This window comes from Perna viridis, chromosome 6 (assembly GCF_037379345.1).
Source record: "Perna viridis isolate PV_CMFRI_1.1 ecotype Kerala chromosome 6, ASM3737934v1, whole genome shotgun sequence".
Lineage (NCBI taxonomy): Eukaryota > Metazoa > Mollusca > Bivalvia > Mytilida > Mytilidae > Perna > Perna viridis.
In genome coordinates this window covers 1162606-1190104 of record NC_142450.1, presented here as the reverse complement: position 1 = coordinate 1190104, position 27499 = coordinate 1162606, and the positions used below count along the sequence as shown (strand labels likewise).

General features: G+C 32.6%; 2 protein-coding genes across 4 annotated transcripts in view; one reads left to right on the top strand and one right to left on the bottom strand.

Moving 5' to 3' along the window:
• Positions 1-4813, top strand: part of LOC148613158 (uncharacterized) — a 19607-nt gene extending 14794 nt beyond the window's left edge. For 2 of the 3 annotated variants that reach the window (XM_088586352.1, XM_088586351.1), the window contains one exon: positions 787-1438. In XM_088586352.1, coding sequence (XP_088442478.1) covers positions 787-936 — 150 coding nt within the window. In that variant the 3' untranslated portion in view covers positions 937-1438. Of the gene's footprint in view, positions 1-786; positions 1439-2924; positions 3061-4647 lie in introns of those variants that run through there. The other variant, XM_088586353.1, reaches the window with a different exon arrangement.
• On the bottom strand, positions 4389-27499 carry LOC148613157 (baculoviral IAP repeat-containing protein 7-A-like). Its single transcript, XM_088586356.1, has 7 exons — positions 27377-27499; positions 22706-23172; positions 18960-19129; positions 14451-14487; positions 12473-12604; positions 11180-11272; positions 4389-10578 (listed from the first exon to the last, which is right to left on the bottom strand). The coding sequence occupies exons 2-7, from the start codon at positions 23085-23087 to the stop codon at positions 10385-10387; spliced, it is 1008 nt and encodes a 335-aa protein (XP_088442482.1). The 5' UTR covers positions 23088-23172; positions 27377-27499; the 3' UTR covers positions 4389-10384.

Sequence of the window (27499 nt, the reverse complement as noted above, 5' to 3'; positions counted from 1 at the left end):
GATATTAGTATTACACAGTAATAAAATATAGAGATATAACATGCTATGGCATTCATGTAGCATGATCGATGTGTCTTCTGTATGTTTGTAGTCCAGGCGAGAGAAGATATAGTGACGAAAATTAAATCTTTTAATGAGTAGAGAACAAGGTTAACATTTTTCCTCTATCCAGTGACGAGGGGCAGAACTCTACCTGTCTTTGGTAGTCACAATTGCTTTCTTTTTTCTTTTATTCTTTTTTTTATTCTGAAGATTTTGATATAGAGAGTATAGTCGGTCCGCAGTGGACACCAAAGGATGGTGCTCATTTGAATCATTGCATTCCTCTTCGCATTCTATGTTGATTGGAAATACCGAATAAATTTATAATGGCAAACACTTTTAAAGATCACAAAAATGTCTTTAATAAATATGAACAAACCTTTATACATACGATCTAGAAGGCTACGACAACAAAAGTAATAAAATCTAAAATAACCTTGGTAACTGAACGACGACAATTCTACTGAATCAAACTTATTTTAAAAGTTGTATCGACATTAAGACACAATAATAACCAACAACTCTTGACTCTGGACATGAGCTAAAAATTTGCTGTCGAGTTAAACTAGATTTATATTAGGCAATAATCCCCCTCCCCTACTATAAAGTCAAAAATGAACTGAATAAAAGAAAAAACAAATTCACTAAGTACATGTATACCATCAATCCTCTCCATGGAATACCTCAACATACACCATTTAGATAAAATTACTAATATTCTACTTTGAAATGATCATTTTTCAGATATTTAATGGCATTTCATATAACAGTGTTCACAAAGAAAATCTTCCGGAGCCTCTTGATACCAGATTTATCCGGTTCTTTCCGTTATCTTGGAACAGGAGTTACAAGCCGTACATGAATATTGAAATCAATGGATGTAATGATAACTAAACAAATAAAATCAACTGCCTTTTTATGTAAATTCAGAAATTGCTTCTACATTAAATTATTGCATACAAAATGCGGATTCGCAATAAAACTCGCATTGCGGATTTTTTTTTAACTTAATTGATGGTGTATATTTCTTAAATCGCAAAGATTAAAAACGCTATTGCGGTTGAAATCGCAAAATTGCAAGAATTATTGCATACAGTAGTCTCAGTAATAATATCACAGCATTTATTTTGTGTTTTGGTGACCAAATGATATTATTGCTTTTCTTTAATGTTTACATTTGTGAAAATTAAGAAATAAACAAGTATAATACTGATCTTGATTTTCATATCTTACGATAAAACACTTTTAACATATAAAATACTTTAAGTAGAAAATTTTTCAAGTCGTACATTGAATCTATCAAGTATTCGGTGTGTTCACATTTGGCTTTAGTTGTGAATTACAGATAAAACAGGTAAAAAAAATACTAAGGCGAAATGGAAATTTTATTTTTTTTTAATAAAATAGAAACAAAACTGTAAACTAATTAGGTGTTGTTACATTTTTTTTAAACGGACCACTTTCTTCTAGAGGGGAATGGGAGTGGAGCCAAGGATATTATTTTGCGTGTTAATTTTTTTTTGCGCACGCGCAAAAATAATTAAGTTTTTTTTTTCATGAACAGTCTGTTTCAAGCCACAAATTTAAACAGTTGAATACTTTTCAAATATTTTTTTGCTGAAATACCCTATGCTTTTGTTGACATATCTTTAACATGTTTGATAAAATATGCTTAATTTTTTATTATACTGATACAATTATTTTAACATTCATTATGTTTTAACTATGTAATCATCACTTATTTCATACTTTCTTAGTGAATTAATTAACAATCTGAAAAATAAAATTGTTCAGTGTCCAAGCTTAAAAATGACATAATGTAAACACTATTCTGCGTCCAATCTAGGATTTTTAAATTTCATCCACCAAAACTGCCCTGAAGCAGACACAACAAGATCAAAAAGAAAGTTCAGCATGCCCACCCAAACATCTACCAGATCATAAAGGTACTACAGAAGACCCAGTAAGTTACTGAATGCACCATCATCCAGTACGCAGCAGAAGGAGCTCGCCCACCCAAGAGATGCAGATGCAGAGTGATAGACATCAGACTTCAGCTACTCAAAGACAGGTACCAGCAAAAACTCATCAACGTAGTGGACTACGCCAAAACAGCATCCCATCTACTTCACTTCGGCTAAAAGATTTCTGATTGTTACTGTGAATATTATATTTTTGTAATACGAATCAACAGTGCTTATTTAAATATATTTTGTGATAAAAATTGCATAATTTGTAAATTCATTGTTTTCAAGACCAGACATGGAAAACAGACACACACAACAGAGAAAATGGAATAACTAAAATCATACATACAAATTAACAAAAGAAATGAGCAACTCGGACTCCACTAAAAACTGGGAGCATGGACCAGGTGCACCGGTAGGGTAAGCGTCTTCTGCTTTTCTAGAACACCAGCCGAGTTGTTCAAGTCAAGTCCGGGGTAGACAAACGAGGAAAGAAAAACTATGACCCGTCGAATAAATGCAGATGGATACACCATAACGATCCACGAGTTCATGATGACGACCATAAAACGTCTGTAGTGATGCCTTCAATCTTGTAGCAACATAACCCTGTTCCAGAAGCCTATTTGTTAAGAGTTCTAGTACGATACAAAAAGTCTGCGTAGTTTCGGCAAGCTCTGGCATAACGTATGAACTGTGATGTGAACACTCCATACGCAGGGGCTGAAGGGATGTTGCCACAGATGAAAGACAAACTGCTAAACATCATTTTTTGCCTTTCAAGAGCAATAACTTCAACAATGAGTCGTCCGACACCTTATAACACGGATCATTTCGGAAATTGAAAGAATTTGGCTAAACCTGGCAGAACTGGAGAAGTATAACAAAAATTTTGACCCCTATGCTCTATTTTAGTAACAGCGGCCATGTTTTTCAAAGGATCAGAAATCCTTACATCAGATCTATGCAGAACCCAAGGAACGTTCATACCAAGTTTGGTTCTACTTGGTAAAGTAGTGTCAGAGGAGAAGAGTTTTGAAAAATTAGCCAGGTGAGCTAAAACATGTTTTCAAGTAGTGGTACACATGTAATTTAGGGACCAATAAAAACCAAAACTGGAGTTTACCAATGAACATGATTTTTTAAAATTAATTTAATAAGCGTAAATGCATAGGATTAAATTTGTTTAACGAAGGTATTATTAAGTACTCATCATCGACATGTAATTTTCAAATTCTTTATTTATCTGCAAATCCAATATCAATAAATTGACATTATTAAATTTGGAGCATAAGTAATAGATAATTACATGAAATAAGCTGAACATCATATAATTAAAAGTTGACTTGCTTATACTTACTGTAACTTTGTAACTTGTTGCAATTTTGTTCTTTAAAATCATTTAACAACTTTAACCATTTAAAAACCATGAGTGGCACTGATCTACATGTTTACACGAAGTTCCCATTTTGCCTTAGTTCACCCCAAATCTTACTATGGCGAAATGGAAATAATTTTAAGTACCAAATTTGTCTGCTTAGGCGAAATGGAACAAGCAAAGTGGGTTAAATGGATATGCTAGAAAATGGGTCCATGCTCCCAGTTTTTAGTGGAGTCCAAGTTGCTCATTTGCTTTTGCCACTTTGTATGTATGATTTCAGTTACTTCATGTTCTTTGTTGTGTATGTCTGGTCTTTATCCCTCGATGACATTCTTTTGATAACCGCCATAACCTTGGTTCCCTAGATTACTCTTAAACAAATTAAGTAGATAAGATGCAATGGTAGGTGATATCGTATAGATCGTTTTGGGTCTTGACATAAATGTTGATTTACCATTACGTTTTAACGGTTTATGCATGGTAACCCTGTTTGTTGACATGATAGGAAATAAAATATCAAGTTAATATACACGTATCCAGCCATTTCAGATATAAAGGAAAACTAATAATCAGTCATATTAAAATAAAACCGGTTGTAAATAATCTACTCGTTTCTGAAAAGTTTTTCTGCAACAGACATCGATAGATGCAATATGGTGGCTCAATTTATTTTCTTTAACTAAACCATCTGCACCATGAGATCCGATTTGTTTACATGTCATAGTTTGTCTATCGTGGATGTGATATCTTAAGAACAACTTTGTGGGTGCTTGTAGATACACCTGGTTCATGCACCCAGTTTTAGTTAAGTTCGATTTGAACATTTACTTTTGTTTCTTTGTACGTAATATTTGGATTATATCATGTTTTTTGTGCGTGTTTGTTTTCCCTGTCTAAACTTCACCTTTAGTTTTTCGATCGATATTTGTATCCGTGGTGTGTACTCTTTCACTAACAACAGAGACATAGAGAGCAAAAACAACAAAAAAGAAACCATCTGAAATACAAATGTATTTAATATACTTTTCAAGAATGTTCAATATCACCATTTAAAGTTTATTAATATCACAAGTAACAAAAATATATACAACAGTAAAAAAAAGAACTTTCTTTTTCAATAACTACTTATTCAATTCAAAGGGAAGTAACTCCCACACCAGACAGACAGGTTCACAAGGAGAAGGACCAAACAGGGAAAACATTAAACTATACAGGATGTTTAATTTATGATTTGTTCCCCTCTTTTTCACGTTGCAGGCAACCAGTCTGTCTGATGAGCAAGTTGTTTCCCTGCGTATGAAAAATCACCAGGGGCGTAGCCAGGTACAGCAGGTACGGCTAACACAATACCAATAATTTTCGTTGATACGGAATGGAGTACCTAAAATAGTTAATAACAAAACAAATAAAAATACAGAATGTTTTACTTGGTTTTTAATCAAAACATGTTCTATCATAACAAAGCGTTTTTTCAACGTTACCAATCAAGATTTTGGTACTACGCCTCAGGTAACAGTAAAATAAAGTACATGTTCGCCCAAGAACTTTATTTGATTTGCAGCACGCTTTCTGATTGGTCGTTTCTCTTTTAGCAAACCAGGTTATTTAATTTAATCTAGCATGATATTGTGACAGAAATTATGTTCATTGTATTACTTTTTGATCACTAATCTATTATGTACTGGAATTCATTAAAAATTAAATACAAGTAATGTTTTTCATTTTTTAACAGATTATACAATTAAGAAATAACCTGGTACGCAAAGCTCATAAATTAGAAACATTCCTCAACATGCTAAATAAAGCAAAACCCATATCAACTTTCCTTAATTGTTAAAAGCACCTGTTAATGATTAGAAAGTATTTAAAAGGTTGGAAAAGTAAAGACAAGAGGCTCCAAGGAGCCCGAATCGCTCCGAGCAACTATCCGTCAAAGATCATTTCATCAATTGAAAGTTTCATTCTATCTGTTACAGGTTTCAAGATATTGGCTGAAAATTGCTAAAAACATATTTTAGTAGAGTCCGAGTTGCTCAGTTGCTTTTGTTACTTTGTATGTATTATTTAAGTTACTTTATGTTCTTTGTTATGTATGTCTGTTTTCCATGTCTGATCTTTGTCCCTGGATTGCATTCTTTTGATTACCGCTATAACATTGGTTTCTTTGATTACTCTTTTGCCTTTCTAGGGCAATATAGCTGTAACAAGAAGTCGTCCAACAAATTTGATCTACGCAAACTTTCGTAGGCCGTATCTTAAGGATCATTTTAGCATTGGAAGTTTCATTTTAATTTCATAGTTTTCAAGATATTGGCTAAAAACTGTAAAAAAACCATCATTTTGCACCTTTCAAGGGCAATAACTCTTACAAGGAGTTGTCTGGCAACTTTGATCCCTAGAAACTTTTGCAGGCCTTATAATAAGGATAATTCCAGTAATAAAATAGCTAAACCTAATAATTTTGGAGATATATAAGAAAAACTTCTGATTGACCCCTTTGTTCTTTTTTAGTTACAGCGGCAATGTTTTTCCACGAATCAAAAAGTCCGGAATGAAAAACCACCCTAAAGAATATTCATACCAAATTCGGTTCCAATTACTCAAGTAATGGCAAAGGAGAAGAATTTTTAAAGAAATGACATAAAAATAGCAAAAAAAAAAAAAAAAACCTCAAATAAGAAAATGAACTCTATACGGTTTAACAGAAAAAACCAAAATTTTAACAAAGATAGATCTTATTATGCTGAACACATTAACACCATATCAAAATTCGGCCAAACGTTACCGTTTTGGAGATATATGCGGAAAAAAACTACTGACTGACCCCTATGTTCGATTTTAAGTAACAGCGGCCATGTTTTTTCGAAGAATCAAATATCTCACCATCAGTTCTCTGCAGGATTCCCCATGGAACATTCATACTAAGTTTGGTTCCAGTTGGTCAAAAAGATTTTTTAAGAAATAACACTGCAAAGAGCAAAAAATATGTAGAAAAAGAGCAATAACTCCAACATGGCTAAACAGATCAACATGAAAATTAATCCACAAAAAGATCTCATCATACTGAATACTTTTACCCTATGTCAAAATTTCAAGTAGTGTCAGAGGAGAAGAGTTTTGAAAAATTGTGAACAACGATAACGACAGACGCCAAATAATGCAATAACTCACCTTCGATAGGTAAAGTAATAAAAAATGGGTCATAGAGAGAAATGCCCGAATTTCATTGAACAGGAAGCAGATGTCTGACAGTATTGACATCCAACGGTATGGGACTCGTTCCAATCGGAACTCCCCGGTCTGTCAAGTTACACAAAAGATAAACCTCAGAGGCACTAGGCAGAAGACTTTGTCCGATCCAATTCTAAAATTATAGTTTTACAAGTTGCAATTTTTACCATTACTTTTTGTCCTAGCTCCTTGCCATAGTTCTTGTCTGAGTTATTGTTCATTGTTTTTAGTGATATATAACCATTTTTTAGCGCCACCTGGTGAACAGAACTACTTTGAGTCGCATTTGACTACAATTCCAGCAATGTTTTCAAGAAGAAATTCTCTTTTCTGCATCCAAGGTTATTTTTTTAGTGTAGCGGAAATGGCCGATTAGTTCCTATTGACCCCCGTAACTGAAGCTGGCTACTAAATATCAAGAGGCTACAATCAGCGGTTGCTGAAAAAAGTGTTACAAAATAATTTCCCCACCCGTCCTCCATTCGGAGTACCAACAGTCACTATACTTTAACCTGATTTTTACTATGTAAAATTCAGCCAAAAATGAAAAGAAATGTGTTTCTATAAAATTCAGCTACAATGTTTCAAACTATTTTTCTTAACTTTCCCTGTCTTATATAACTCTAATTGGTATTTTCCTTGATAACAAATACTTTTTTCAAAATATTTGTAAAAAACCTGTTTTCATAAAACTATCAATATTAAAATAAAAAATAACATTAATTAAAAAAACACTTTCAAAGGGAGGTAAGTAGGAAAATGTTCTATAAAATAAAAATGGGAATTAAATGGTTTTGAATTTTACAAGAAAAGGGTTAGGTGGCCCAAATTTCTACTTGTACTATAAAAGAATGTCAGATAAGCGTTTTTTTCTTTTTATATGATTTTTTTACAAATGCTATATCAATTTTTGATAGTGAAATCTTAATAATGAAAATTCCCAAATTAATCTATAGAAAATGTAAAAATCTGCCTTCATACACACTCAATGTCTCAAAATCAAGTTTGATGACAACAATTTTTACATTATTTTTTTCTTGAAGTATGATCATTGTGAAAACAGGTTGCATTCTATGTTATTCTAAGCATACTTCCACTCAACCTGGAAAAGGGCAACACAGACTTGATCGGTTTTTCGGGAAAATAAGTGAGGAACCTGAAAAATGGTGACATGGTACAAGACAACATGTAAAAGCCATATACCAAATACATAAGCATTCCCTCAAAAAGAAGCTGATAAATCTGTTACAAAATTGCCATTATGTACCACCTGCAAAATCATGATATTGAATGGTAAACAGAAAGTAAATGAGCAAGGAGTTTGAAAAGTAGAGACACAGTACAAGTCATAATGCAAAAGTAATATTTTTACATGAGCATTCCCTCAAATAGAAAAAGAGAACTTGGTTACAAAAAAATGAACTGACTGACTGACAGTTGATTGCAGAAAAGCCCCACTCTAATGACTTGGGTTATAATTAGGAAAATCTTTAAATTCTGAAAAAATTGCTACAATCTATTTTAACTCCATTTTCATTTGCATTATTCTTAGGTAGGACTGTAGTTAAAAAAATCAAATTGTAAACACAACATTGACAAATGGTCCATTTCTTAAATTAAAGCAACATTTATAAAATTCTGCTGCCTTTGATTATAAAATAAAATGTAAATGCTCTTTTACAACATTCAAATATGATAAAATAATGAAAATGTTTTTATATAAACATATAGTATGTATGAAAAGATTAAGCAAAAATCAACTCTATTTTCAACTTTCTTCCAAGTTCAACTGGACAGCAAATTTTCAATAATAAATAATGATTATAAGAATGATGATCAAAGATAAAACTGAATGGCATTCAAAAATAAAACTGAAGTGAATAATATAAAAAAAAAAATTTTTTCATAGGTCTTCTGAAAAAAAGTTTAATTTCACAGAGTCTGCCAGTAATACATTTCCTCAAAGTGATGCTGTATCAATACTTAAGTAACAGTCTTTTTAAGAATCATGCAACTTTTGTAATATGTGATACACCCTAAAAAGGCTACATATTTTGATTTTCAATATTAGGTTGTTTTAAAAAAAACTATATGATGAAATGTATTATCATTCATTCCAATCTTACTGTTCTTAGGAAATAATTTACATCAAATATTCAATAAAGTTTCTATTGTATTTCAGTGTCATTCACAGATTTATCTCCCTTGGTTTAAAAAATTCTGTACATTTACCATTTATACCCCCTATGAACAGGGATTATTTAAAAAGCCACATCTTACTTCCTCTTTACTTTAAAATACCAAACAAAATTTCAAAAATAAAAATATGTAGGCTTTCCAACAATTTATCACATGTTGCATGATTCTAACCTGGAGAGCCACTTCAAAAGCATATTAAAAAATCAACCTTATGCTCATTTGACAAACTGTACATAGTCCTTAATGAGTTCAGGCATTTGAAATATTATGTATATGTTCGTTTAAATCCCTGTTATCTGTTATATGACAATAAAGTTTTTTTTAGGCTTTCCAAAACATATGTCTTCTATGTTCCAAGGTTCAAGGGTATAAATCTGATAAAATTCAGTGGATCATAATATAATCCAAATCAATAATATCATGTTCTGACTACCAATGAAGTTTCATGAAATTTATGGCAGTAGTTCCTGAGGAGCTGCACTTACAAATGTATGTCAATAAACAGATGGTTAGGGCAAAAATAATGTCTCCCAACCAAAGTAGGTGTATACAGACAGATGGTCAGGGCAAAAACAATGTCTCCAAACCAAAGTAAGTGTACACAGACAGATGGTCAGGGCAAAAATAAAGTCTCCCAACCAAAGATGGTGGATAGAGACAGATGGTCAGGGCAAAAATGATGTCTCCCAACCAAAGTAGGTGGATACAGACAGATAGTGCAATTAGAATTTTGTTATAGATTGGTTTGTGCTATATATGGAATATTTCCCAAATGTTTATGTTTGTCTTAATTAGCTTTGTGTTATGTACATAATACAACTAATTATATAGATAGTGGTTATCTATCAAATGTTCCCGGTGTAAAAAAATTTCGATAATTCACACTGTGGATAAAATATTTATAATAAACAGGAAAAATCAATGACCTAAATATAATCAATCATGCCAAGAATGTGTGAATTTTTAACTCATGCATGGAACAAGTTCTGCACACTCGTTAAATCTGTGTTCTCATGTTTTAGCTTATTCATTGTCATATTTTCCTTTCTTCATTCCTCTACCCTACCAGTGCACCTGGTCCATGTTCACAGTTTTTGAGTGGAGTCCGAGTTGCTCATTATCTTTTGCTACTTTGTATGTATTATTTTGTTTATTTTATGTTCTTTGTAGTGTATGTCTGTTTCCATGTCTGGTCATTGTCCCTAGATTACATTCTGATTTCCACTAGAATCTTGGTTCCCTTGATTACTCCTTCCAATCAATTATACTGTTATTAATCAAAACTTCATGGTCAATTTTATTATGCCTCAAATAACTGGGCATAATATGTATTCAGAATACATCATCATTTATGTAAAAAATAAGCAAAAAAGACTTTTTAAAAAAACAGGGGCTGATTTAAACTGTTTTAAAATTACTGGGCATACTATGTAAGCAGATGACTTCATTCATGAAAAAAACAAGTAAAATAAAAATAAAACTGAAGATAAAAGGGGCTGTTTGAAAACCGTTCTGTCTACAGTTTTCTGAGGTATTTTATACTATTATTACAAAACTTGTCATCTTATATAAAAACGTGAATTGTCTTCTCCACTGGTGAGGAACATATCAGACAAACTGAAACATTCACTCCACATTCAGCACAGCAAACAAGATGGCCACATGGTATGAAAACAAGGTTGACTTCTTGTCTACCACAAATCTTGCAGGATGTCTTATTTTTCATTTCTCTGTTCTCTTGGGACAAACTGCTTACATCTAAAAAAAATCAATAAACAAAATGAAAATGAAAAACAATCATAATGTTTTAGTGACTGTTTGGTAAATCGTTATTACTGGTAACTATAATACTATATGGTAAATCATTATTGAAGGAAACTATGGTAGTATATGGTAAATTAATATTGATGATACATGTAGCTATAGAATATATATTAAATTGCTATTTATGATAAGTATAGTACTATATGGTAAATCGTTGTTGATGATAACTATAGTACTATATGGTAAATCGTTGTGGATGATAATTATAGAAATATATGGTAAATCGTTGTTGATGATAATTATAGAAATATATGGTAAATCGTTGTTGATGATAACTATAGTACTATATGGTAAATGGTTGTTGATGATAATTATAGAAATATATTGTAAATCGTTACAGATGGTAACTACACTACTATATTGTAAATAGTTATTGATGGGAACTAAAGTACTACATGGTCAACTGTTATTGATAATAACTATAGAAATATGAATTACAAATGAAAAAAGGTTATAAAACAAAGATAGTTCTTTGATGTTCTTTGAGTGCTGGTGGTCCCCCAGCACCAAATCATGTGGTTGAGCCTTCACATACCTATAGTGTTTGTGGTTGTTCCACTGGCTTGACTAATCTGTATCTCAAGGATGGCCTGGACTAAAGATTCCACATCAATTCCATTAGGAGAACCTTAAATTATCGTGAAAATAACTAAAAGTACATGTGTTTGTTCTTAGGCATAAACAAAGGAAACAAAACATTAATTACAAAAAATATGTGAGCCAATGTCCACAAGTGATACATTAAATACATGAAATCCATGAGTCAATGCCCACTAGTGATACATTAATCACAAGAAATCTGTGAGTCAATGCCCACTAGTGATACATTAATCACAAGAAATCTGTGAGCCAATGCCCATTAGTGATACATCATATACATGAAATCTGCGAGTCAATGCCCACTAGTGATACATTAATCACAAGAAATCTGTGAGCCAATGCCCAAATACAGTGATTTAGCAAGAGCTAATCACTTTAGTCATTGACTAATTAAATTGTCAAGTGACTAATCAATTTGTCCCATAAAGATAAAACATTTGTCATTTTTCATATTATTTTCATTTAATTTAGCAAAAGTCACTAATGGTTTCAAAATCCTGGCTAAACTACTCTAATAGTGAAACATTAACTACAAGAAATAAATGAGCCAATACCCACTAGTGATACATATACTACAAGAAATAAATGAGCCAATACCCACTAGTGATACATATACTACAAGAAATAAATGAGCCAATACCCACTAGTGATACATATACTACAAGAAATCTGTGAGTCAATGCCCAATGATGATACATTAATCACAAGAAATCTGTGAGCCAATGCCCACTAGTGATATATGAGCAACCAGAAAACTGAGAGCCAATACCCACTGGTGACACATTTACTACATTAATCCTGTCAGTTAATACCAACAAGTGATACATTAGCTACCAGAAATCTATGAGCCAATGCTCACTAGTGATACATTAATCACAAGAAATCTGTTAGCCAATGCCCAAAAGTGAAACATTAACTACAAGAAATATGTGAGCCAATACCCAAAAGTAATACATTGTCTACAAGACATCTGTGAATCAATGCCCACTAGTGATACATTAATCACAAGAAATCTGTGAGCCAATGTTCACTAGTGATACATTTTCTACTAGAAATCTGTGAGCCAAAATCCAATTGTGATACATTGACTACAAGAATCCTGTGAGTCAATGCAACAAGTCATACATTAAGTACATGACACCTGTAAGCCAAAGTGATGGACAAACAGCATGAAATACAGGTATTACCAAATAAAAACATAGTATTTTATCTCGATTCTCCAATATACCTAGCTTCTTCATGGCTTCACTGATACTCATTTGATCAAATCCCATCTGTAGAGCTTCCAGCTGAGCTGCCGTCGCAGAACTAGCTGCAATAGTTGATGGTCCTTGGTTTGCGTAAGTGTTTTGATGTAAATCTGTAAAATATATATACATGTAAAAAATTTCATGCCTTGTTGTGCTATGTATACTCCCACTCGTACAGGAAGTAAATATTGGAGAGCAACCAAATTGCTCATGACATATGTCCCATCTATATGAAGAAACACCAAATTTGAAATCAATCCATCCATTGGGAGATAAGTGTGATTCCAATAAACATATGTACTACCCACTTGTTGAGTGAGGGTATAACAAGTACTTACAAAATAACCCACTTAATCATACATATACTATATGAATATATTTTTTTGAAATCATTTAGTATTTGGTCTATGTCAAAAGGCAGACCACTAAGATGAATTGCCCCATTTTCAATATCAACAAAGAAAAAGTCAAAACTCTGTAATGTCATGGAGACAAAACATGATTTTCCAGTCCGCCCAACCTTCATTACACAATAACCTGATTTTCATAATGTGAAACTCCACCAAATAAACTGTGTTAAAAGCACGCATGCCCAAAAAATGTGAACATTTCAGTCCACACTAGATGAAAATGTTGGGGCACCAAACCGGGCATATCAAAGCATTCTTTTTTTAAAATTTCATAGTGCTCTGATTAAATCAGTCATATTTAACCTACTTGAAATAAAACAATTTCCTTTTTCCTTAAATATACCATATGCCAAACATACAAGTACCATATGTACTGTAGGTGTAATTAAACAATTTGACAAAATTGAAGGAAGTTGATGAAGTGTATAATACAATGTGCTATAGTTCATTTCTTCTACATTTTTATGCTCCTCTACTGTCCGATCCTAACTAGGACTGTTTCTTCCAATATACATGCCTAGTGGTCTACTTAAGGTCTTGTGCCTAGTGAAACAGAACAAACACAGATTGCTATGTTTAGCCATATGTCCCCCTCCGCCGCAAAAAAAGTTCAAATGCATAATACTGTTAACTTCTGTCAAAATTTGTTGAATCAAAATGGTGGCACAATATGATCAACAACATGTACTGACTTACTTACTGCCTCTTTTTGCCTGCTGGCATGTAGAACAACAAAGGTATATACATACCAGCTATATTAGGTAACTGAAACAATCCTAGTTTGAAGAAAATACAGTGACAGGTTTTTTGGAGAAGTTGTATCTACATTGTATAATGTTGCATGTTCACATTCAACAAAGTCCCATAACTCCTGTAAGACTAGGCAAACCAAAGTGCTGGTGCAATATGATCAACTGCATATGGTGAGTAATGATCCTTCTACATTTAAACAAATTTTGAAGAGTTGCATCCACTAAGTGTAACAGATGGATGCATGGATGTTCCCTTTCATGTTGCAGCAGAGGGCAGAATAATGTAATTGTATTCAGTTTTTTACTCATTATAATCTGATCGATGGAACACCTACAAAATGTAGCTGGGGTAAATTTGGTAAGTTTATCTTTTTTTCAGATAGTACCTTATAAATGTAGCAAGTAGAGCAATAACTGGCTGAGGAGGGGGGACCACTCCAGTGATTTCCATTTTTTGTATGTAATCAACCATAACACCATCCTCCATCTGAACCTGCCTATAATTGTTTCACATTCCAATTACTTAAAGGGGTAGAGTTTAGATTGAAAAATGAAGAAGGTAGGAATTCTATCCCCACTTTCTTTGCCTTAATTATGCACAGAACTAACAAAACTTCCTAACCACTGGTACAATGTCCCTTCCTACTGTATTTGCTATTGTAGTGCCTGCTATTCTGTTGAATTTTGATTAGTATATGAAAATTTTAGTGCTACCCATGGTTTCATTATAATTTTCCCAAAATTTTTTGTTTTAGTCATGCTTAAATGTACTTTAGTCAAAAGAAAAAACTTACATGCCCCCGCCTGAGCACCTTCTTGGCTATGTCCATACTGAAACAAAAATAGATGTTTATAGAACTTTATTTCTTTCCATAAGAAATTGCCATTAACAGTCATAATGAATATAAATATTGCACAAGCTACATACATGTAGTTTACTTGTAAATACATACAAATGTAAGACAAAACTGAAATAATATTACAGAGTAGTAGTTGATAAGACCAAACAGAATAATACCTCTGTTTCCTCTAACAGATCTTGGCCTAAAAATTGCAAAAATAAAACTGCCGAAAAAATTTCATGGTTTACAAAAGTATCAGTAATTGTAATAATCATGCAGGTTTGGGAATGTGATACATCCCAAAAACAGCTACAGTTTTATTTTTTATAAAGTTGCTTTATGGGTCTAACTGACGAAATGTGTAATTAGTCATTCCAATCTATCTGGTCTTCAGAAAAAACTCACATCAAAAATACAATGCTTACATGTATGTATCTCCATAAACTTTGAATACTAGAACACATTCTATATAAACTATACCTCCTAGACCCAAGGTTATAAGCCATGAGTTAACATGAGTTCACTGAAACATTTTTAATAAAAAAAAAAAAAAAAAAAAAAAAAAAAAAATACATGTATCTACAGTATCCTTCCAAAGGAGTGCTACATTATTGATTGAATGGCCAGGCATTAAAAAATGAAATAAAAAAAGATTACATATGAATATTTGACTTTTTCATGAAATTGAATGTGTGTACATTTCTATATGTATTTATAGCAGTCATGCAACCTGTATTTTTAATGTTCACCAAAATTGATGTTATCATACATGTACTGGTAACTTTTCCTTACACATCACACATACATGTACATGCATTTTTATCCTTCCTTTTGAAGTCAATTTAAGTCAAATAAACACACTGATTATGTAGATAGCAGTGTTTTATAGAATGTTCCAACTGAAATAAATTTTGATAATTCACACTGTGTAAATTCAGTAACTTCAATCTCAGACTTTCTCCCGCCAACACTTCTCAACTTTGATAAAAATCTGCTGTTTCACAAATTTTAAAATTGATGTTGAAAATAGAATGAATAATCGATGAAATCTATATAATAAATAGGATAATCAATTGGTTATCATGAATTATCATGAATTAGCATGCTCACATACCCTACGCGTCCCCATGTTGGATACTAAAGTAATTTTTTTCGTAAGAGAAATACTGTAAATGTAAAAGGAATAAGAGTATTTTTTAGGCTTTAGACCTTTATCTTCTAACTAACTTCAGTTACTCAGAATGGTAGTTTAAAACTCAAGACTGTGATTTCTTAAAGTTTTAGTTCATCTAAAGTAAATATCATTGTAGCGGAACAAAATGTCCCCATGACCTATCATGGTGAATTTACATGTATATACCAAAAATCATGTCATAATCTGCAAGCGTTTGGAAAAAAAAGACAGAAAAATGGTTATTTCTGTGAATTACAGCTAAGTTCAATGTCCATAGTTTTGGTAAAAATCATTGGAGCAGAACCAACTACAGCCTTGTCCTGTAACTTATCATGGTGAATTTAAATACTAAAAATCATCTCAATATCTGCAAGCGTTTAGAAAAAAAGTCCGGAATACTATTATTTCTGTGAAATTTGTTAAGTTCAAAGCCTGTAATTTTGAAAGAAATCATCAGAGCAAAACGAAAATTTCAGTTAACCTGTAACTTTCCTTGGTGAATTTACATACCAAAAATCATGTCAATACCCGCAAGCTTATAGAAAAAAGTCAGGAAAATGCTTTTTTCTGTGAATTTTGCTATGTTAAACCCATAATTTAGGTAAAAATCATCAGAGTGCAACAAAACTTAAACTTGACCTATAACTTATCAAAGTGAACTTATATATATAAAAACCATGTCAATATCTGCAAGGGTTTACAAAAAAAAGTCAGGAAAACTGTTATTTCTGTGAATTTTGTTAAGTTCAAGGCCTGTAGTTTTTTTTTAAATAATTGGAGCGGAACGAAATGTAAACTTGACTTATAACTTATCATTGTGAAATTATAGATAAAAAATCATGCCAATATCTGCAAGCGTTTAGAAAAACAGTCTGGAAAACTGTGAATTTTGTTAAGTTCAAGGCCTGTAATTTGATAAAAAATCATCAGAGAAGAACGAAACTTAAACTTGACCTGTAACTTATTTTGGTGAACTTATATACCAAAAATCATGTCAATATCTGCAAGTGTTTAGTAAAAAAGTTCGTAAAACTGACGGAATGACAGATGGACAGGTCAAAAACATTATACCGTTCACAACTTTGTTGCGTGGGGTATGATAACCAAAATTTAATAAGTCATGCCAAGAATGCAGTCAGATTTAACTCCTGGGTGGAACAAGTTCCTCACACTCATTAAATCTAGGTGTTCTAGGGCACTCATGATCATACTTTGGTTATTCACTCCTTCCAATTAATTATCCTATTAGTATTAATCATAATGAGAATGGATATGGTGAATATGTCAAAAAGACAACAACCCCAAAAATGTCAGCACAAGGCCACCCATAGGTCTTTAAGGAATCATGAGGAAACCCTCACATCACAGGGAAGACTGCAGCTTGCCCTTTAAGCATGACCCAACGAAAAAAACACATTCTACAACCATTTTGTTATGATGTACAAAACGTACATGTTACTATGTATATTGTATAATAGTCAAAACTCATTTCATTTCCATGTGACAAAAAACAAATCTTTAAGACAGTGCTTAACATTTGTTTTTCTTTGATTTTAAGGGAGAGAAAGGCAATGGAAAAAAGGATGGTGTTTGAATATTTTAGAAAAAAATAATTTGTCATCGTAATGAGAAAAAATTATTTCTCTCAGTGTTAGACTTCTTACAATAAGGCTTCTGGAACTGGGTTATGTTGCTACATGTACAAGATTGAAGTCATCACTACAGAAGTTTTATGGTCGTCATCATGAACATGTGGATCGTTATGGTGTATCCATCTGCACCATGAAAACTAATTTGTTCAACTTGTCATAGTTTTCCTTTCCTCTTTCGACAACCCCGGACTTGACTTTTTATGAACAACTCGGCGAGTGTTTCTAGAAAAGCAGATGACAATTACCCTACCAGCGCACCTGGTCCACACTCCGCGTTTTTGGTAGAGTCCGAGTTGCTCATTTACTTTTGTTTCTCTGTATGTATTATTTTTTTTTATGTTCTTTGTTGTGTGTGTCTGTTTCCCGTGTCTGGTCTTTGTCCCTGGATGACATTCTTTTTATGTCCATGGGAGTACGAATTGCTCATTTGTATGCATTGTTTTGGTTATTTTATGTGTTGCTCATTTACTTTTGTTACTCTGTATGTATTATTTACGTAATTTGTTGTGTTTTCCATGTCTGGTCTTTGTCCCTGGATTATATTCTTTTGATTTCCAGTAGAATCTTGGTTCCCTCGATTACTCTTTTAATACCATAAACTAAGCATCTGAAGAAAAAAGTATTTGACTTGTCTTGGAAAACAATCCATAGCACCTCCCCCTTAGAAAATCAAACGGTTGCTGCCTAAGAATGTAAGAGAGGCTGTACATGTCAACCTGTAATGGGTTTTAAGGAGGTAGACCTATGGTAAGGGACATTACTCTTACAAATCATGGGAACGTTTGCATTTACCATTTTACATCAATCTCATGTAAGCATCAAAGTAACTTGGACTGATTTCATTCTGTTTCAAATGAAAGCTTGAAAGACATTAGTGAAATTTAATGTGATACAAACAAATGATTTCATGAGTTATGTCCCTTACTCTAGGTCTACCTCCTTAAACAAAATTTGTATATGTATCAAAAGCAAACCTAAAAACATCTTAGTACCCAACTTATAAATCAAACCAATATAAATCAACATACAAAGTCCTTTCATGGTCATAACTTTAAAGAATTATGCAGTCAAAATCTTGAAAATGTACAATGTATCATCACTGTAAAAATCCTAATATTGTGAAAGTACTATTGTTCATGGAGTACCAATTTTTGTGGTTTTTGTGGGTAGACTAAACCACAAAATTAGGTTCCCAACAAAAAGGAGGTTTCCATTAATGTATATACTGAAAACCTCAAAACCCAAATTCATGCATCCACAAATTTGTGTTCCTTCCCAATCCAATAAAATTGGTATCCACAAATTAAAGAATTTTCACAGCACTTGTCAATGCATATACATTGTATAAAGAAAGCATGTTCCCTGCTAATGGTTAAATCTACAGCCCAGAAATGTACATGTAAGTCATATGTGTCCACCAAAAACATTGAAGTCACAATATGAAATAGAAAACCATGCAGTCTGGATGTGGATAATAATCAAAAGAATATAATCCAAGGATAACGTCTAGTCAGGGAGTACCGACTAGCCAAAACACTAAAAATTGATCCTAAAGAATCGTTATTGGTGTAAAGGTTATCTCCCTTCTAAGATTTTACTTATTTTAGCCTATATTAAAAGAAAACATGATCACACCTGAACAATATGGTCCACAAATTCTTTTCCTTTAGATGCTATGATCCATTGGCAAGGCAATCCCATAAACTGCTGGGCAATTTTTGCATGTTCAACTATAGGAATATCACTAGCTTCCCATTCAGAAATAGCAACTCCACACCAAAAACATTTAGTCCTGTCTCCTTGTCCTGAAAAGCAAATCATAAAAATTACCAAATCAAACCAATCGATGCATGTTATATGATACAGAAACACATGTGTACATGTATATAAAAGATGTATATTTAATTTCTGCACTTGTCTTGGAACTGCTAGTAGTCCTTTGTTTGTGCATACATGTATGTGTAACTATAATCAGTTTCTTTATTTCTGCTTTAACAAGTGACTCAGGTCTTTTTTAACTGATTTTTAGGTTATTTAATTGTGAATTATTTTTGTCACAGTGGCCAGATTTAAAAACAGGGAGGGTTGTGATGATACAACAGTACTTTAACCCCACCACATTTTTGTGCCTGTCACAAGTCAGAAATTTCTGGCCTCTGTATGTTTTGTTTGAATTTGGCTTTCAGCTTACTTTTATGTTGCTGAAGTATATACCAATATACTTCACTGTATCTGTGTATATTATTTATATGTTCCTGGAGTATGTACCAATATACTTCACTGTACATGTGTATAATACTTTTATGTTGCTGGAGTATATACCAATATACTTCACTGTACATGTGTATAATACTTACATGTTCCTGGAGTATGTACCAATATACTTCCCTGTACCTGTGTATAATACTTATATGTTCCTGGAGTATGTACCAATATACTTCACTGTACATGTGTATAATACGTTTATGTTGCTGGAGTATATACCAATATACTTCACTGTACCTGTGTATAATACTTATATGTTCCTGGAGTATGTACCAATATACTTCACTGTACCTGTGTATAATACTTTTATGTTGCTGGAGTATATAACAATATACTTCACTGTACATGTGTATAATACTTTTATGTTGCCTGAGTATATACAATGTATCAATATACTTCACTGTGCTTGTGTATAATACTTGTATGTTGCGGGAGTATATACCAATATACTTCACTATACCTGTGTATAATATTGTTTTGGGGCCATCCTGTACATTTGAGGTTATAATCTTGAGGAAAATAATGAAACAAAACCTAATAGATAAAGTTGTACGAACAAATCACAAATGTTAAGCTCATACATTTCTATTCTGTTCAAGTGTTTACCCAAAAAATTTGTGAAGGTATGGTCCTTTATGTACATGTATTTTGAAGGTACTAAATTGTTACTAAACATGCTAAAGGTTATTTTGAGGGCAATACATGAGGGCAAATTATTTTCTAAGATCTGCAATAAAAAAAAACAGCCTTCACCCTAATATGATGTTGTAAATTGGTGGCAACACTGCAGGAATATTTGTTTAATTGCAAATTATTTCAAGATGATATAAGAAATCTAAAACTGAAAGCTTGGTTTGGCCTATTGGGGGCACATTGTAAAATTCATGATGAGGGCAAAATGCTGTTTGAAGATGAAGGCATGGTGCAGCACCATACGTGTATATAGTAAATTGGTCCATGGAAATCTCACAATACATTTTTAGAACTATGAACTGTTTTGCAGTACATTTTCATGACTATGTTTTTCAGTAGAATTTTGGTACTGTCTTTTCTTGGGGGCTATGGATTTTTTTCAAAGACAAACTTTTTTTACTTTGAGCAAAAATAACTTGTAATTTTTTCAAGGGCCAATTAAAAAAAATTTTTTTTCACCATCTTTTGGAAACAATCTTTTTTTTTGTCATCTCACCACTTTTTTTCATGTTTTAAATTAGGCAACCTTTTTTTGTCATTTTTTAAAACAACCTTTTTTTCTCTCCAGCGATAAGTCAAATTATCTTTTTTTCATACTTTCCAGAAACAATTACATGTATCTCTCCAAAAAATCCATAGCCAGAAAATCAAATGTTTACTGCAGTAATGTTACAGTAAGTGACAGTGCTGTTTCAGTAGTCAATACAACATTACACTTACAGCACAAAATAGAAATGTACATGTACATGTATAAGCCTAATATTAGTAACAGGTGAAAAAATGTCTGCTTAAATACATGTATGGATGTGGCTCCTTTCACCCCTTAGAACTTGAAAACTGGAAGACTACCTATAATCTGATTGAAAAAAAACAGGAAACTCTCAAGGATTTTCATAAAAAGTTTCATAATTGGACAATAAATCATTATTAAAAAACAAGAGGATCCCAGGAACCTGATTTGCTCACAGGATTGAATTTTGCCTTTAGAAAGCAATAAATTTAACAAGACGTTTTCCAACAATTTTGACTCAAGATGAATTTGGTAGGACTTATCATAAGGATCATTTCAGCAATAAAATAGTTTCTTTCTATCTATTGTAGTTTTCAAGATATTAACTGTAAAGTGAAAAGAAGACTTTTGAAATATATGTAACATTCAAAATAGCAAAAAAATGTTATAAAGGGCAATAACTCCAACATGGTTTAATGGATTAAAACGAAAATTTGACCACATGTACATATGCAGATCTCATCAGGCTGAACACTTTTACCTTGTCAAAATTTGGCTAACCTAATACTTTTGGCGTTATATGCGAAAAACTACTGTCTGACTCCTATGCTCTATTTTCACAATGTAGTAATGGCAGCCATGTTTCTCGACGGATCATAAATCCCTAACTCAGTTCTATGCAGGATACCCCAAAGAACAACCATACAAAGTTTGGTTCTGATTGGTCAAGTAGTATCAGAGGAGAAGAGCTTTGAAAAATTGTTAAGGACAAAGAACGCCAAGTGATGGCAATAGCTCAGTTGGCCTTTGGCCAGGTGAGCTAAAAAGTCCATTGATAAGAGTGTGACCCCCTTTGACCACTTTAAATGTGATTTACATGTATAAATTTAACTCTAAAACCATAAGGGATTTCTGAATAAACAAATACATGAATACCCCATATTGCATCTTTTAGGCAAGTATTATTAAACTTTTACTTGTCCCAATGTTAATTTTACTTGTCCCAGGCAACAAGACAACATTTAAGCATGGAGTTAAAAAAAAACACAGGCAAGGATTTCGATAAGGAAACCAATGAAAAAAATATTTGTAATCGGAACACAAATGAAAAGTTAGGGTATGGTCATTTTAACCTGTTTTAATTTGAAAACAGTAAGAGATATCTGAAATCTGATTGACAAGCATGAGCAGGGATTTTCATAAGAAATTCCAATTAATGAAAAATTTTCAAATCAGAGCACACATAAAAAAAGTAGATGTTTTGGGACATGGCGCAATTTCCATGATTTCGTTTCTTAAACTCCAACAGGATTAATAAGTCTACCCTGTAAAAAAAAACTTTTTAAACAGAATTTCAAAAGGAACATTTTTACATCTTAATCATATAATAGGATCAAAAATAAACTTTATTGACCTATCAATTCTAACAATAACATCCATTTCCCCCTTTTAAGCCCCTTATTCTAAAAGGAGTGGGGCAGAAACCTCCAAAAACTATGGGCCCTCCTCAATGTCCATACGAAAAATGTGTGATTTAATTTTAAAAAGACCTGATTCATGTGCATGTAAGTTTCACTCAAGTTAATTACCATTAATAAATGAAGTTAATGGACCCCAAAGAAAAAAACAATAGGGTGATACCATTATAACACTGAAAAAAAAATTGATGATTGTATAAAAACTTAAAAATTACCTAAATAAAATAGCCCTGCATCTGCTAAGTCTTCTGGCTTCTGTTGCATCTGTGGAGGCCACCCATGAAAGCTAGACTTTCTCATTGAGGAGTCTTTGTATGAGAGAAATTTGATTGGAGATTTCACCAATGGGCATTGTGGAAAATTACGCTTGTGTTCCTCACATATATTATCATTTGGTTCCCAGTCACTCAATATTCCTCCACAGTAAACACATTGCACTCTGTCTGCATTGCCATGACCTAGATAGTAAAACCCTTGATTAACAAGTTCGTCAATTGATAAGAAATTTTTCTCTGGTGGCCATCCATGTTGGAATGATTCTCTCCGTAAACTGGATTCATTTCTCAAGGGAGCAAGTCTATTTCTTGGATGATTCATACCTTGAACAGTCAGGCTACATGTTTACTGGACACAACAGAAGATATTGATGATATACCTTGTACCTGTAATCATGCCATATCACCTAAAATAAATGAAGAAAAAGTTGTAACCATGTACATGTACAGTATATTAATCCCTTTTGGGATTTGGTACTGGAGATATATTTTTTTTTGTTTTGACCATCATTAACTGTTTTCAAAACAAAAAATATCTCCAGCGCTAAATCCCAAAAGGGATTACATTTACATGTACATGAAATCATCAGATAAAATCACAGGCACATGTCTTAGAAAAAAACCCTCTTATTCAAAGAGGGACAATTTTGATGGGGGAAGAAGCGGTAAATCATATACAACAACTTCAAAATGCTTTCCTTTTCATTGCATCCTTTAAATGTTCGGAAAATTGTTCTGCATCTTCACAATGTTTTGTTTTATTTCATAAAAGAAAAAAAAATGACTGAAAGGGAAAGTAATTTTATTTTCAAAAATGTGAGAAGAGGGCAAGTTTTAATTAATATGACCCCTTTTATCTGTATATTAAGTAATAGTCCATATAAAATACAGACATTGCCCATATTAAAGTGATTCATGGTGAATGAAATCCTACCGAACAAATGATGATTTTTTCAATTTATGTATGCTACATGCAAGAAAATTTGGGTACATGTACAAAATGTAGGTACATGTATATAGGGAAATTATTTCATTTTTCCAATACCACTTTCATTGAGTTAATGGGGAAACAATCTTTATTTCAACAGAGCAAAATGGCCACAAAATGGTTTACAAAAAAACTCTACAAAATGTACATGTACATGTAGCCATAATGTCTGTAGGTACACGTACATATATATTTTTTGTACATTATTTGTAAGGTACAAATGTAGCATGGAACAGACAAATTTGTTTTGCTTTGCCAAGGTTTCTCTTAGGATTTTGAAAGCTTTAGTCAGAAAAGGCCGACCATTTTAATAGTATATTTTTGCATCCGACATAAAATATTTTTCAGTATCATCTATTATTTACAGCACTGTGTAAAGACAATGAATAAAACTTAAATGTACATGTACATTGCATATGAAAAAAGCACATAATTTTTTTTCACTTTCATGCAACCATGTTGACCAAACAATTCAAATAGCATACTTGAGATTTAATTAAAACAGCAACTCCCAAGCCTTTTAGAATCATCAAAAATAGAAATCCTTTTACACTCTTATACTTAACTAGGGACCACATACATGCAATCTAAAATTTTTAATGTCTTTAATATTGAAAAAATGCTGTTTTCTGCATGGCCTGCCCACCCTTTGTAGAAACACAAAAATACATCTAGCACAGTGTAGATATACATGTAGATACATGTATGAACTGCCTTAACATGCACCAGTACTTATAATATGCATTGAACGGATAAAAAATTTTTCAAATAAGTATGAATTGCTCCTGTGGTTCCTCATGAGATCCTATTTTTAGCACAATTTCAAGTGTGCTATAGGAGTCAAGACCGAGGTTAATGACAAATTTACTAAATGTATTTTTTCACATTTATATTTACATAAATTAATTTGAGATAAATACTGTTATCTGATTGGTTAAAATAATTTTGTTATATCTCGATGGATAAAAAAAATATTGACACATCCCTTTTCAGTTAAATTCTGAGCTATTTTTCTCATGTTTAAAAAAAAATATGTTTTAAAATTAATTTAGAAGAATTGGCAGTGATAAAAATTTTGTCTATTGAAAAATAACAAAAATTTTCCATGTGCATATTTTGTTTATTGCACTTGTGCAAACAATATGCACATGGAAAATTTATATTATTTTTCAATAGACAAAATTTTTATCATTGCCTATTCTTAAATGTATAATTAGTTTCTGAGGAGTTCATTGATACTATATAGCATAAATTATATTTTCAAGATAGTAAACCTATTGCTGACATGCAACTACAAATGTAGTGAAATGGGGTAGTGACCAAATTACCCATATTTGGTTTACACTCAAGTTTGATATAAAAAAATAAATGATTACTAGCTTGCAATGTCATTTTGATACAATGTTAACGTGAAGAAAATAAAATTTCCCAGCAAAAATTTTTACCAGCATTTAAACTTTATTGACCTTTAACTGTGTGCATTAAAGCCACGCTTGAGTAAATTTCAATTGATCAATATTTACTCCATGTGCCTGATTAGTGTAAATGCCAAATTAGGTGATTGTTGACACCTGTTGTCATTAGCTTGGGTTAAAAAACTGTCACTTTCGCCACTCAAACCAATGTTGGGCTTACACTCAATAAATGTTTTTTGTACTTTCAAAGATTTCAGGAGACATAATGAGACTAGATTATTTTCGTCATTCTTTAAAGTCTTTCTTAAATAACAAAAATGGCGGGCACCAGGCAAAATCACTGCTTTACTATTACGAGGCAAATGAAAACAAAATGTATTCTTCATTTAAAAAATTTAATCATAGGCTTTGTTTTTTGTTACATGTGCATTGGCAATTTGTGTTTTACGATGTATGTATGTCCCATTGATTTGCCAAGAAAAGAGGCCATTGTCCCATAGGCAAAACTTTAATCCCTATCACTGGTAATAAGCAAGCAAAGCTCTCTCTTAAATGTAAAGAAACTCATCTAAAAATTCATCATACCGACACACGAGAAATTTTTGTCCCAGCAAACCATTACATCTGCATATATTAAAGCTTCAGAAATACATGTAGTTAAAATACAGGTTAGACAAAACATTTAAAAAATATCTATGTTATTTTTCAAATATATACTTCCAGTTGAAAGGATCTTAATAAAACCCTGATCTACACCAAACCCAGAACAGTTGTTCTGATATCATAGGAATATATGGAATGCCCTTTGCCATCTCCCACTTATTACTGATTAAAAACTCCTTTAAAAAAAACTTGCCACAATGATAAATGACATAGTCTAATTTGTGGAAAAGGGAACCTGATACTTTTGCTTTGGACTTCACTCACACTTAAGGCTATTGTCTTCCTCACATTATCGCTACATAAAAACACCATAATAAAAATATTCATGGAATATAAAATTTTATTACAAATATAAGACTTGAATTTCGTCATTGCATGATAGCACTTCCTCTTAAAATCAAAAGGAAGAAATAGCAATCTTTGGTGAAGGGTAGTCCGAATTGCCTCTGACCCTGCAACCCTCCTCTTTTTTATTTGGATATTGATATGTCGGGTTGGGGTCAGAACGATGTGCCATACAAAAAGTTGGAGATTTAGCGGTACCGCGGAGTATCGCCCATCAACGGCTTGTAACGACTTTCAAGTTGAAATTGTGCATGTCACACCTACCTAGTTCGATTCCAGAATCATTTTCCTGTATGCTGATACCAAATTTGCTACCGTAATAGAGAGTAGGTAGGTGTGACATGCACAATTTCAACTTGAAAGTCATTACAAGCGGTTAAAGGGCGATACTCCATGGTACCGCTAAATCTCCAACTTTCTGTATGGTACATCATTCTGACCCCAACCCGACATATCAATATCCAAATAAAAAATAGGAGGGTTGCAGGGTCAGAGGAAATTCGGACTATACTCGGCGTCACATAAATAACATACTGTTAAAATTTGAATAAAAATATTTTCTACGACTTTATTGACACCAACCGTCGTTTAAATTGTCTTAAATGACTTGCTCATTCGTTTAGCCAAACAGCTTCTCAAAAACAAGTCGCTTATTAGCTTAAATCATGCGTAACAAATCCTTACGGAAAAATCCCATACTAATATCCGCCATGTTGGTTTTTACGGGACGATTTGTTTACAAACGAAGTGCGTAAGTTCCCGTCGAACTCCGGTGACAATCATCTGCTTGATCAACTTCTCGGTATTATACGTTGTTCGCGTAAAATAAATCCGAGATATCCGAAATAACGCCGAATTGCATTCTGGGTTCTTCGGTTTTTGGACAAACCATTTAAACGTAAACAACATCTCATAGCAACCCGATCACTGTAAACATGGCCGACTTTTTACAATGTAAATATTGCCACCTAGAATTAAAATCTGACCAGAATTTAACGATTCAATGTTTAGGGAGAAGCCGTTTGGCTAAACGAATGAGCAAGTCATTTAAGACAATTTAAACGACGGTAGGTGTCAATAAAGTCGTAGAAAATATTTTTATTCAAATTTTAACAGTATGTTATTTATGTGACGCCGACTATAGGTGAAACGGCTGTCGATATTACAATAACATGTTACAAACAAAAAATAATTGCATACGTCGTCCATAGAAATCATGGTGGTGTGTACATGCTTTGTACGTCTGTTGTAGAGCTCTCAATATCAGCCTGAGGGAACAAAATTTCCTCTGCAGCAGCAGGGGTATTATAGTATAGGGAAGAG

Bases quoted from the DNA above. Each gene is read 5' to 3' on its own strand.
- LOC148613157 (XM_088586356.1), bottom strand. From the start codon at position 23,087: ATGAATCATCCAAGAAATAGACTTGCTCCCTTGAGAAATGAATCCAGT. The intron at 19,130-22,705 runs GTAATTTTTAAG...TTTGCTTTTCAG, and splicing joins TGCAGGGCTATTTTATTTAG to GACAAGGAGACAGGACTAAA. The intron at 12,605-14,450 runs GTAAGTTTTTTC...TATATTTTACAG, and splicing joins AGGTGCTCAGGCGGGGGCAT to ATTTACATCAAAACACTTAC.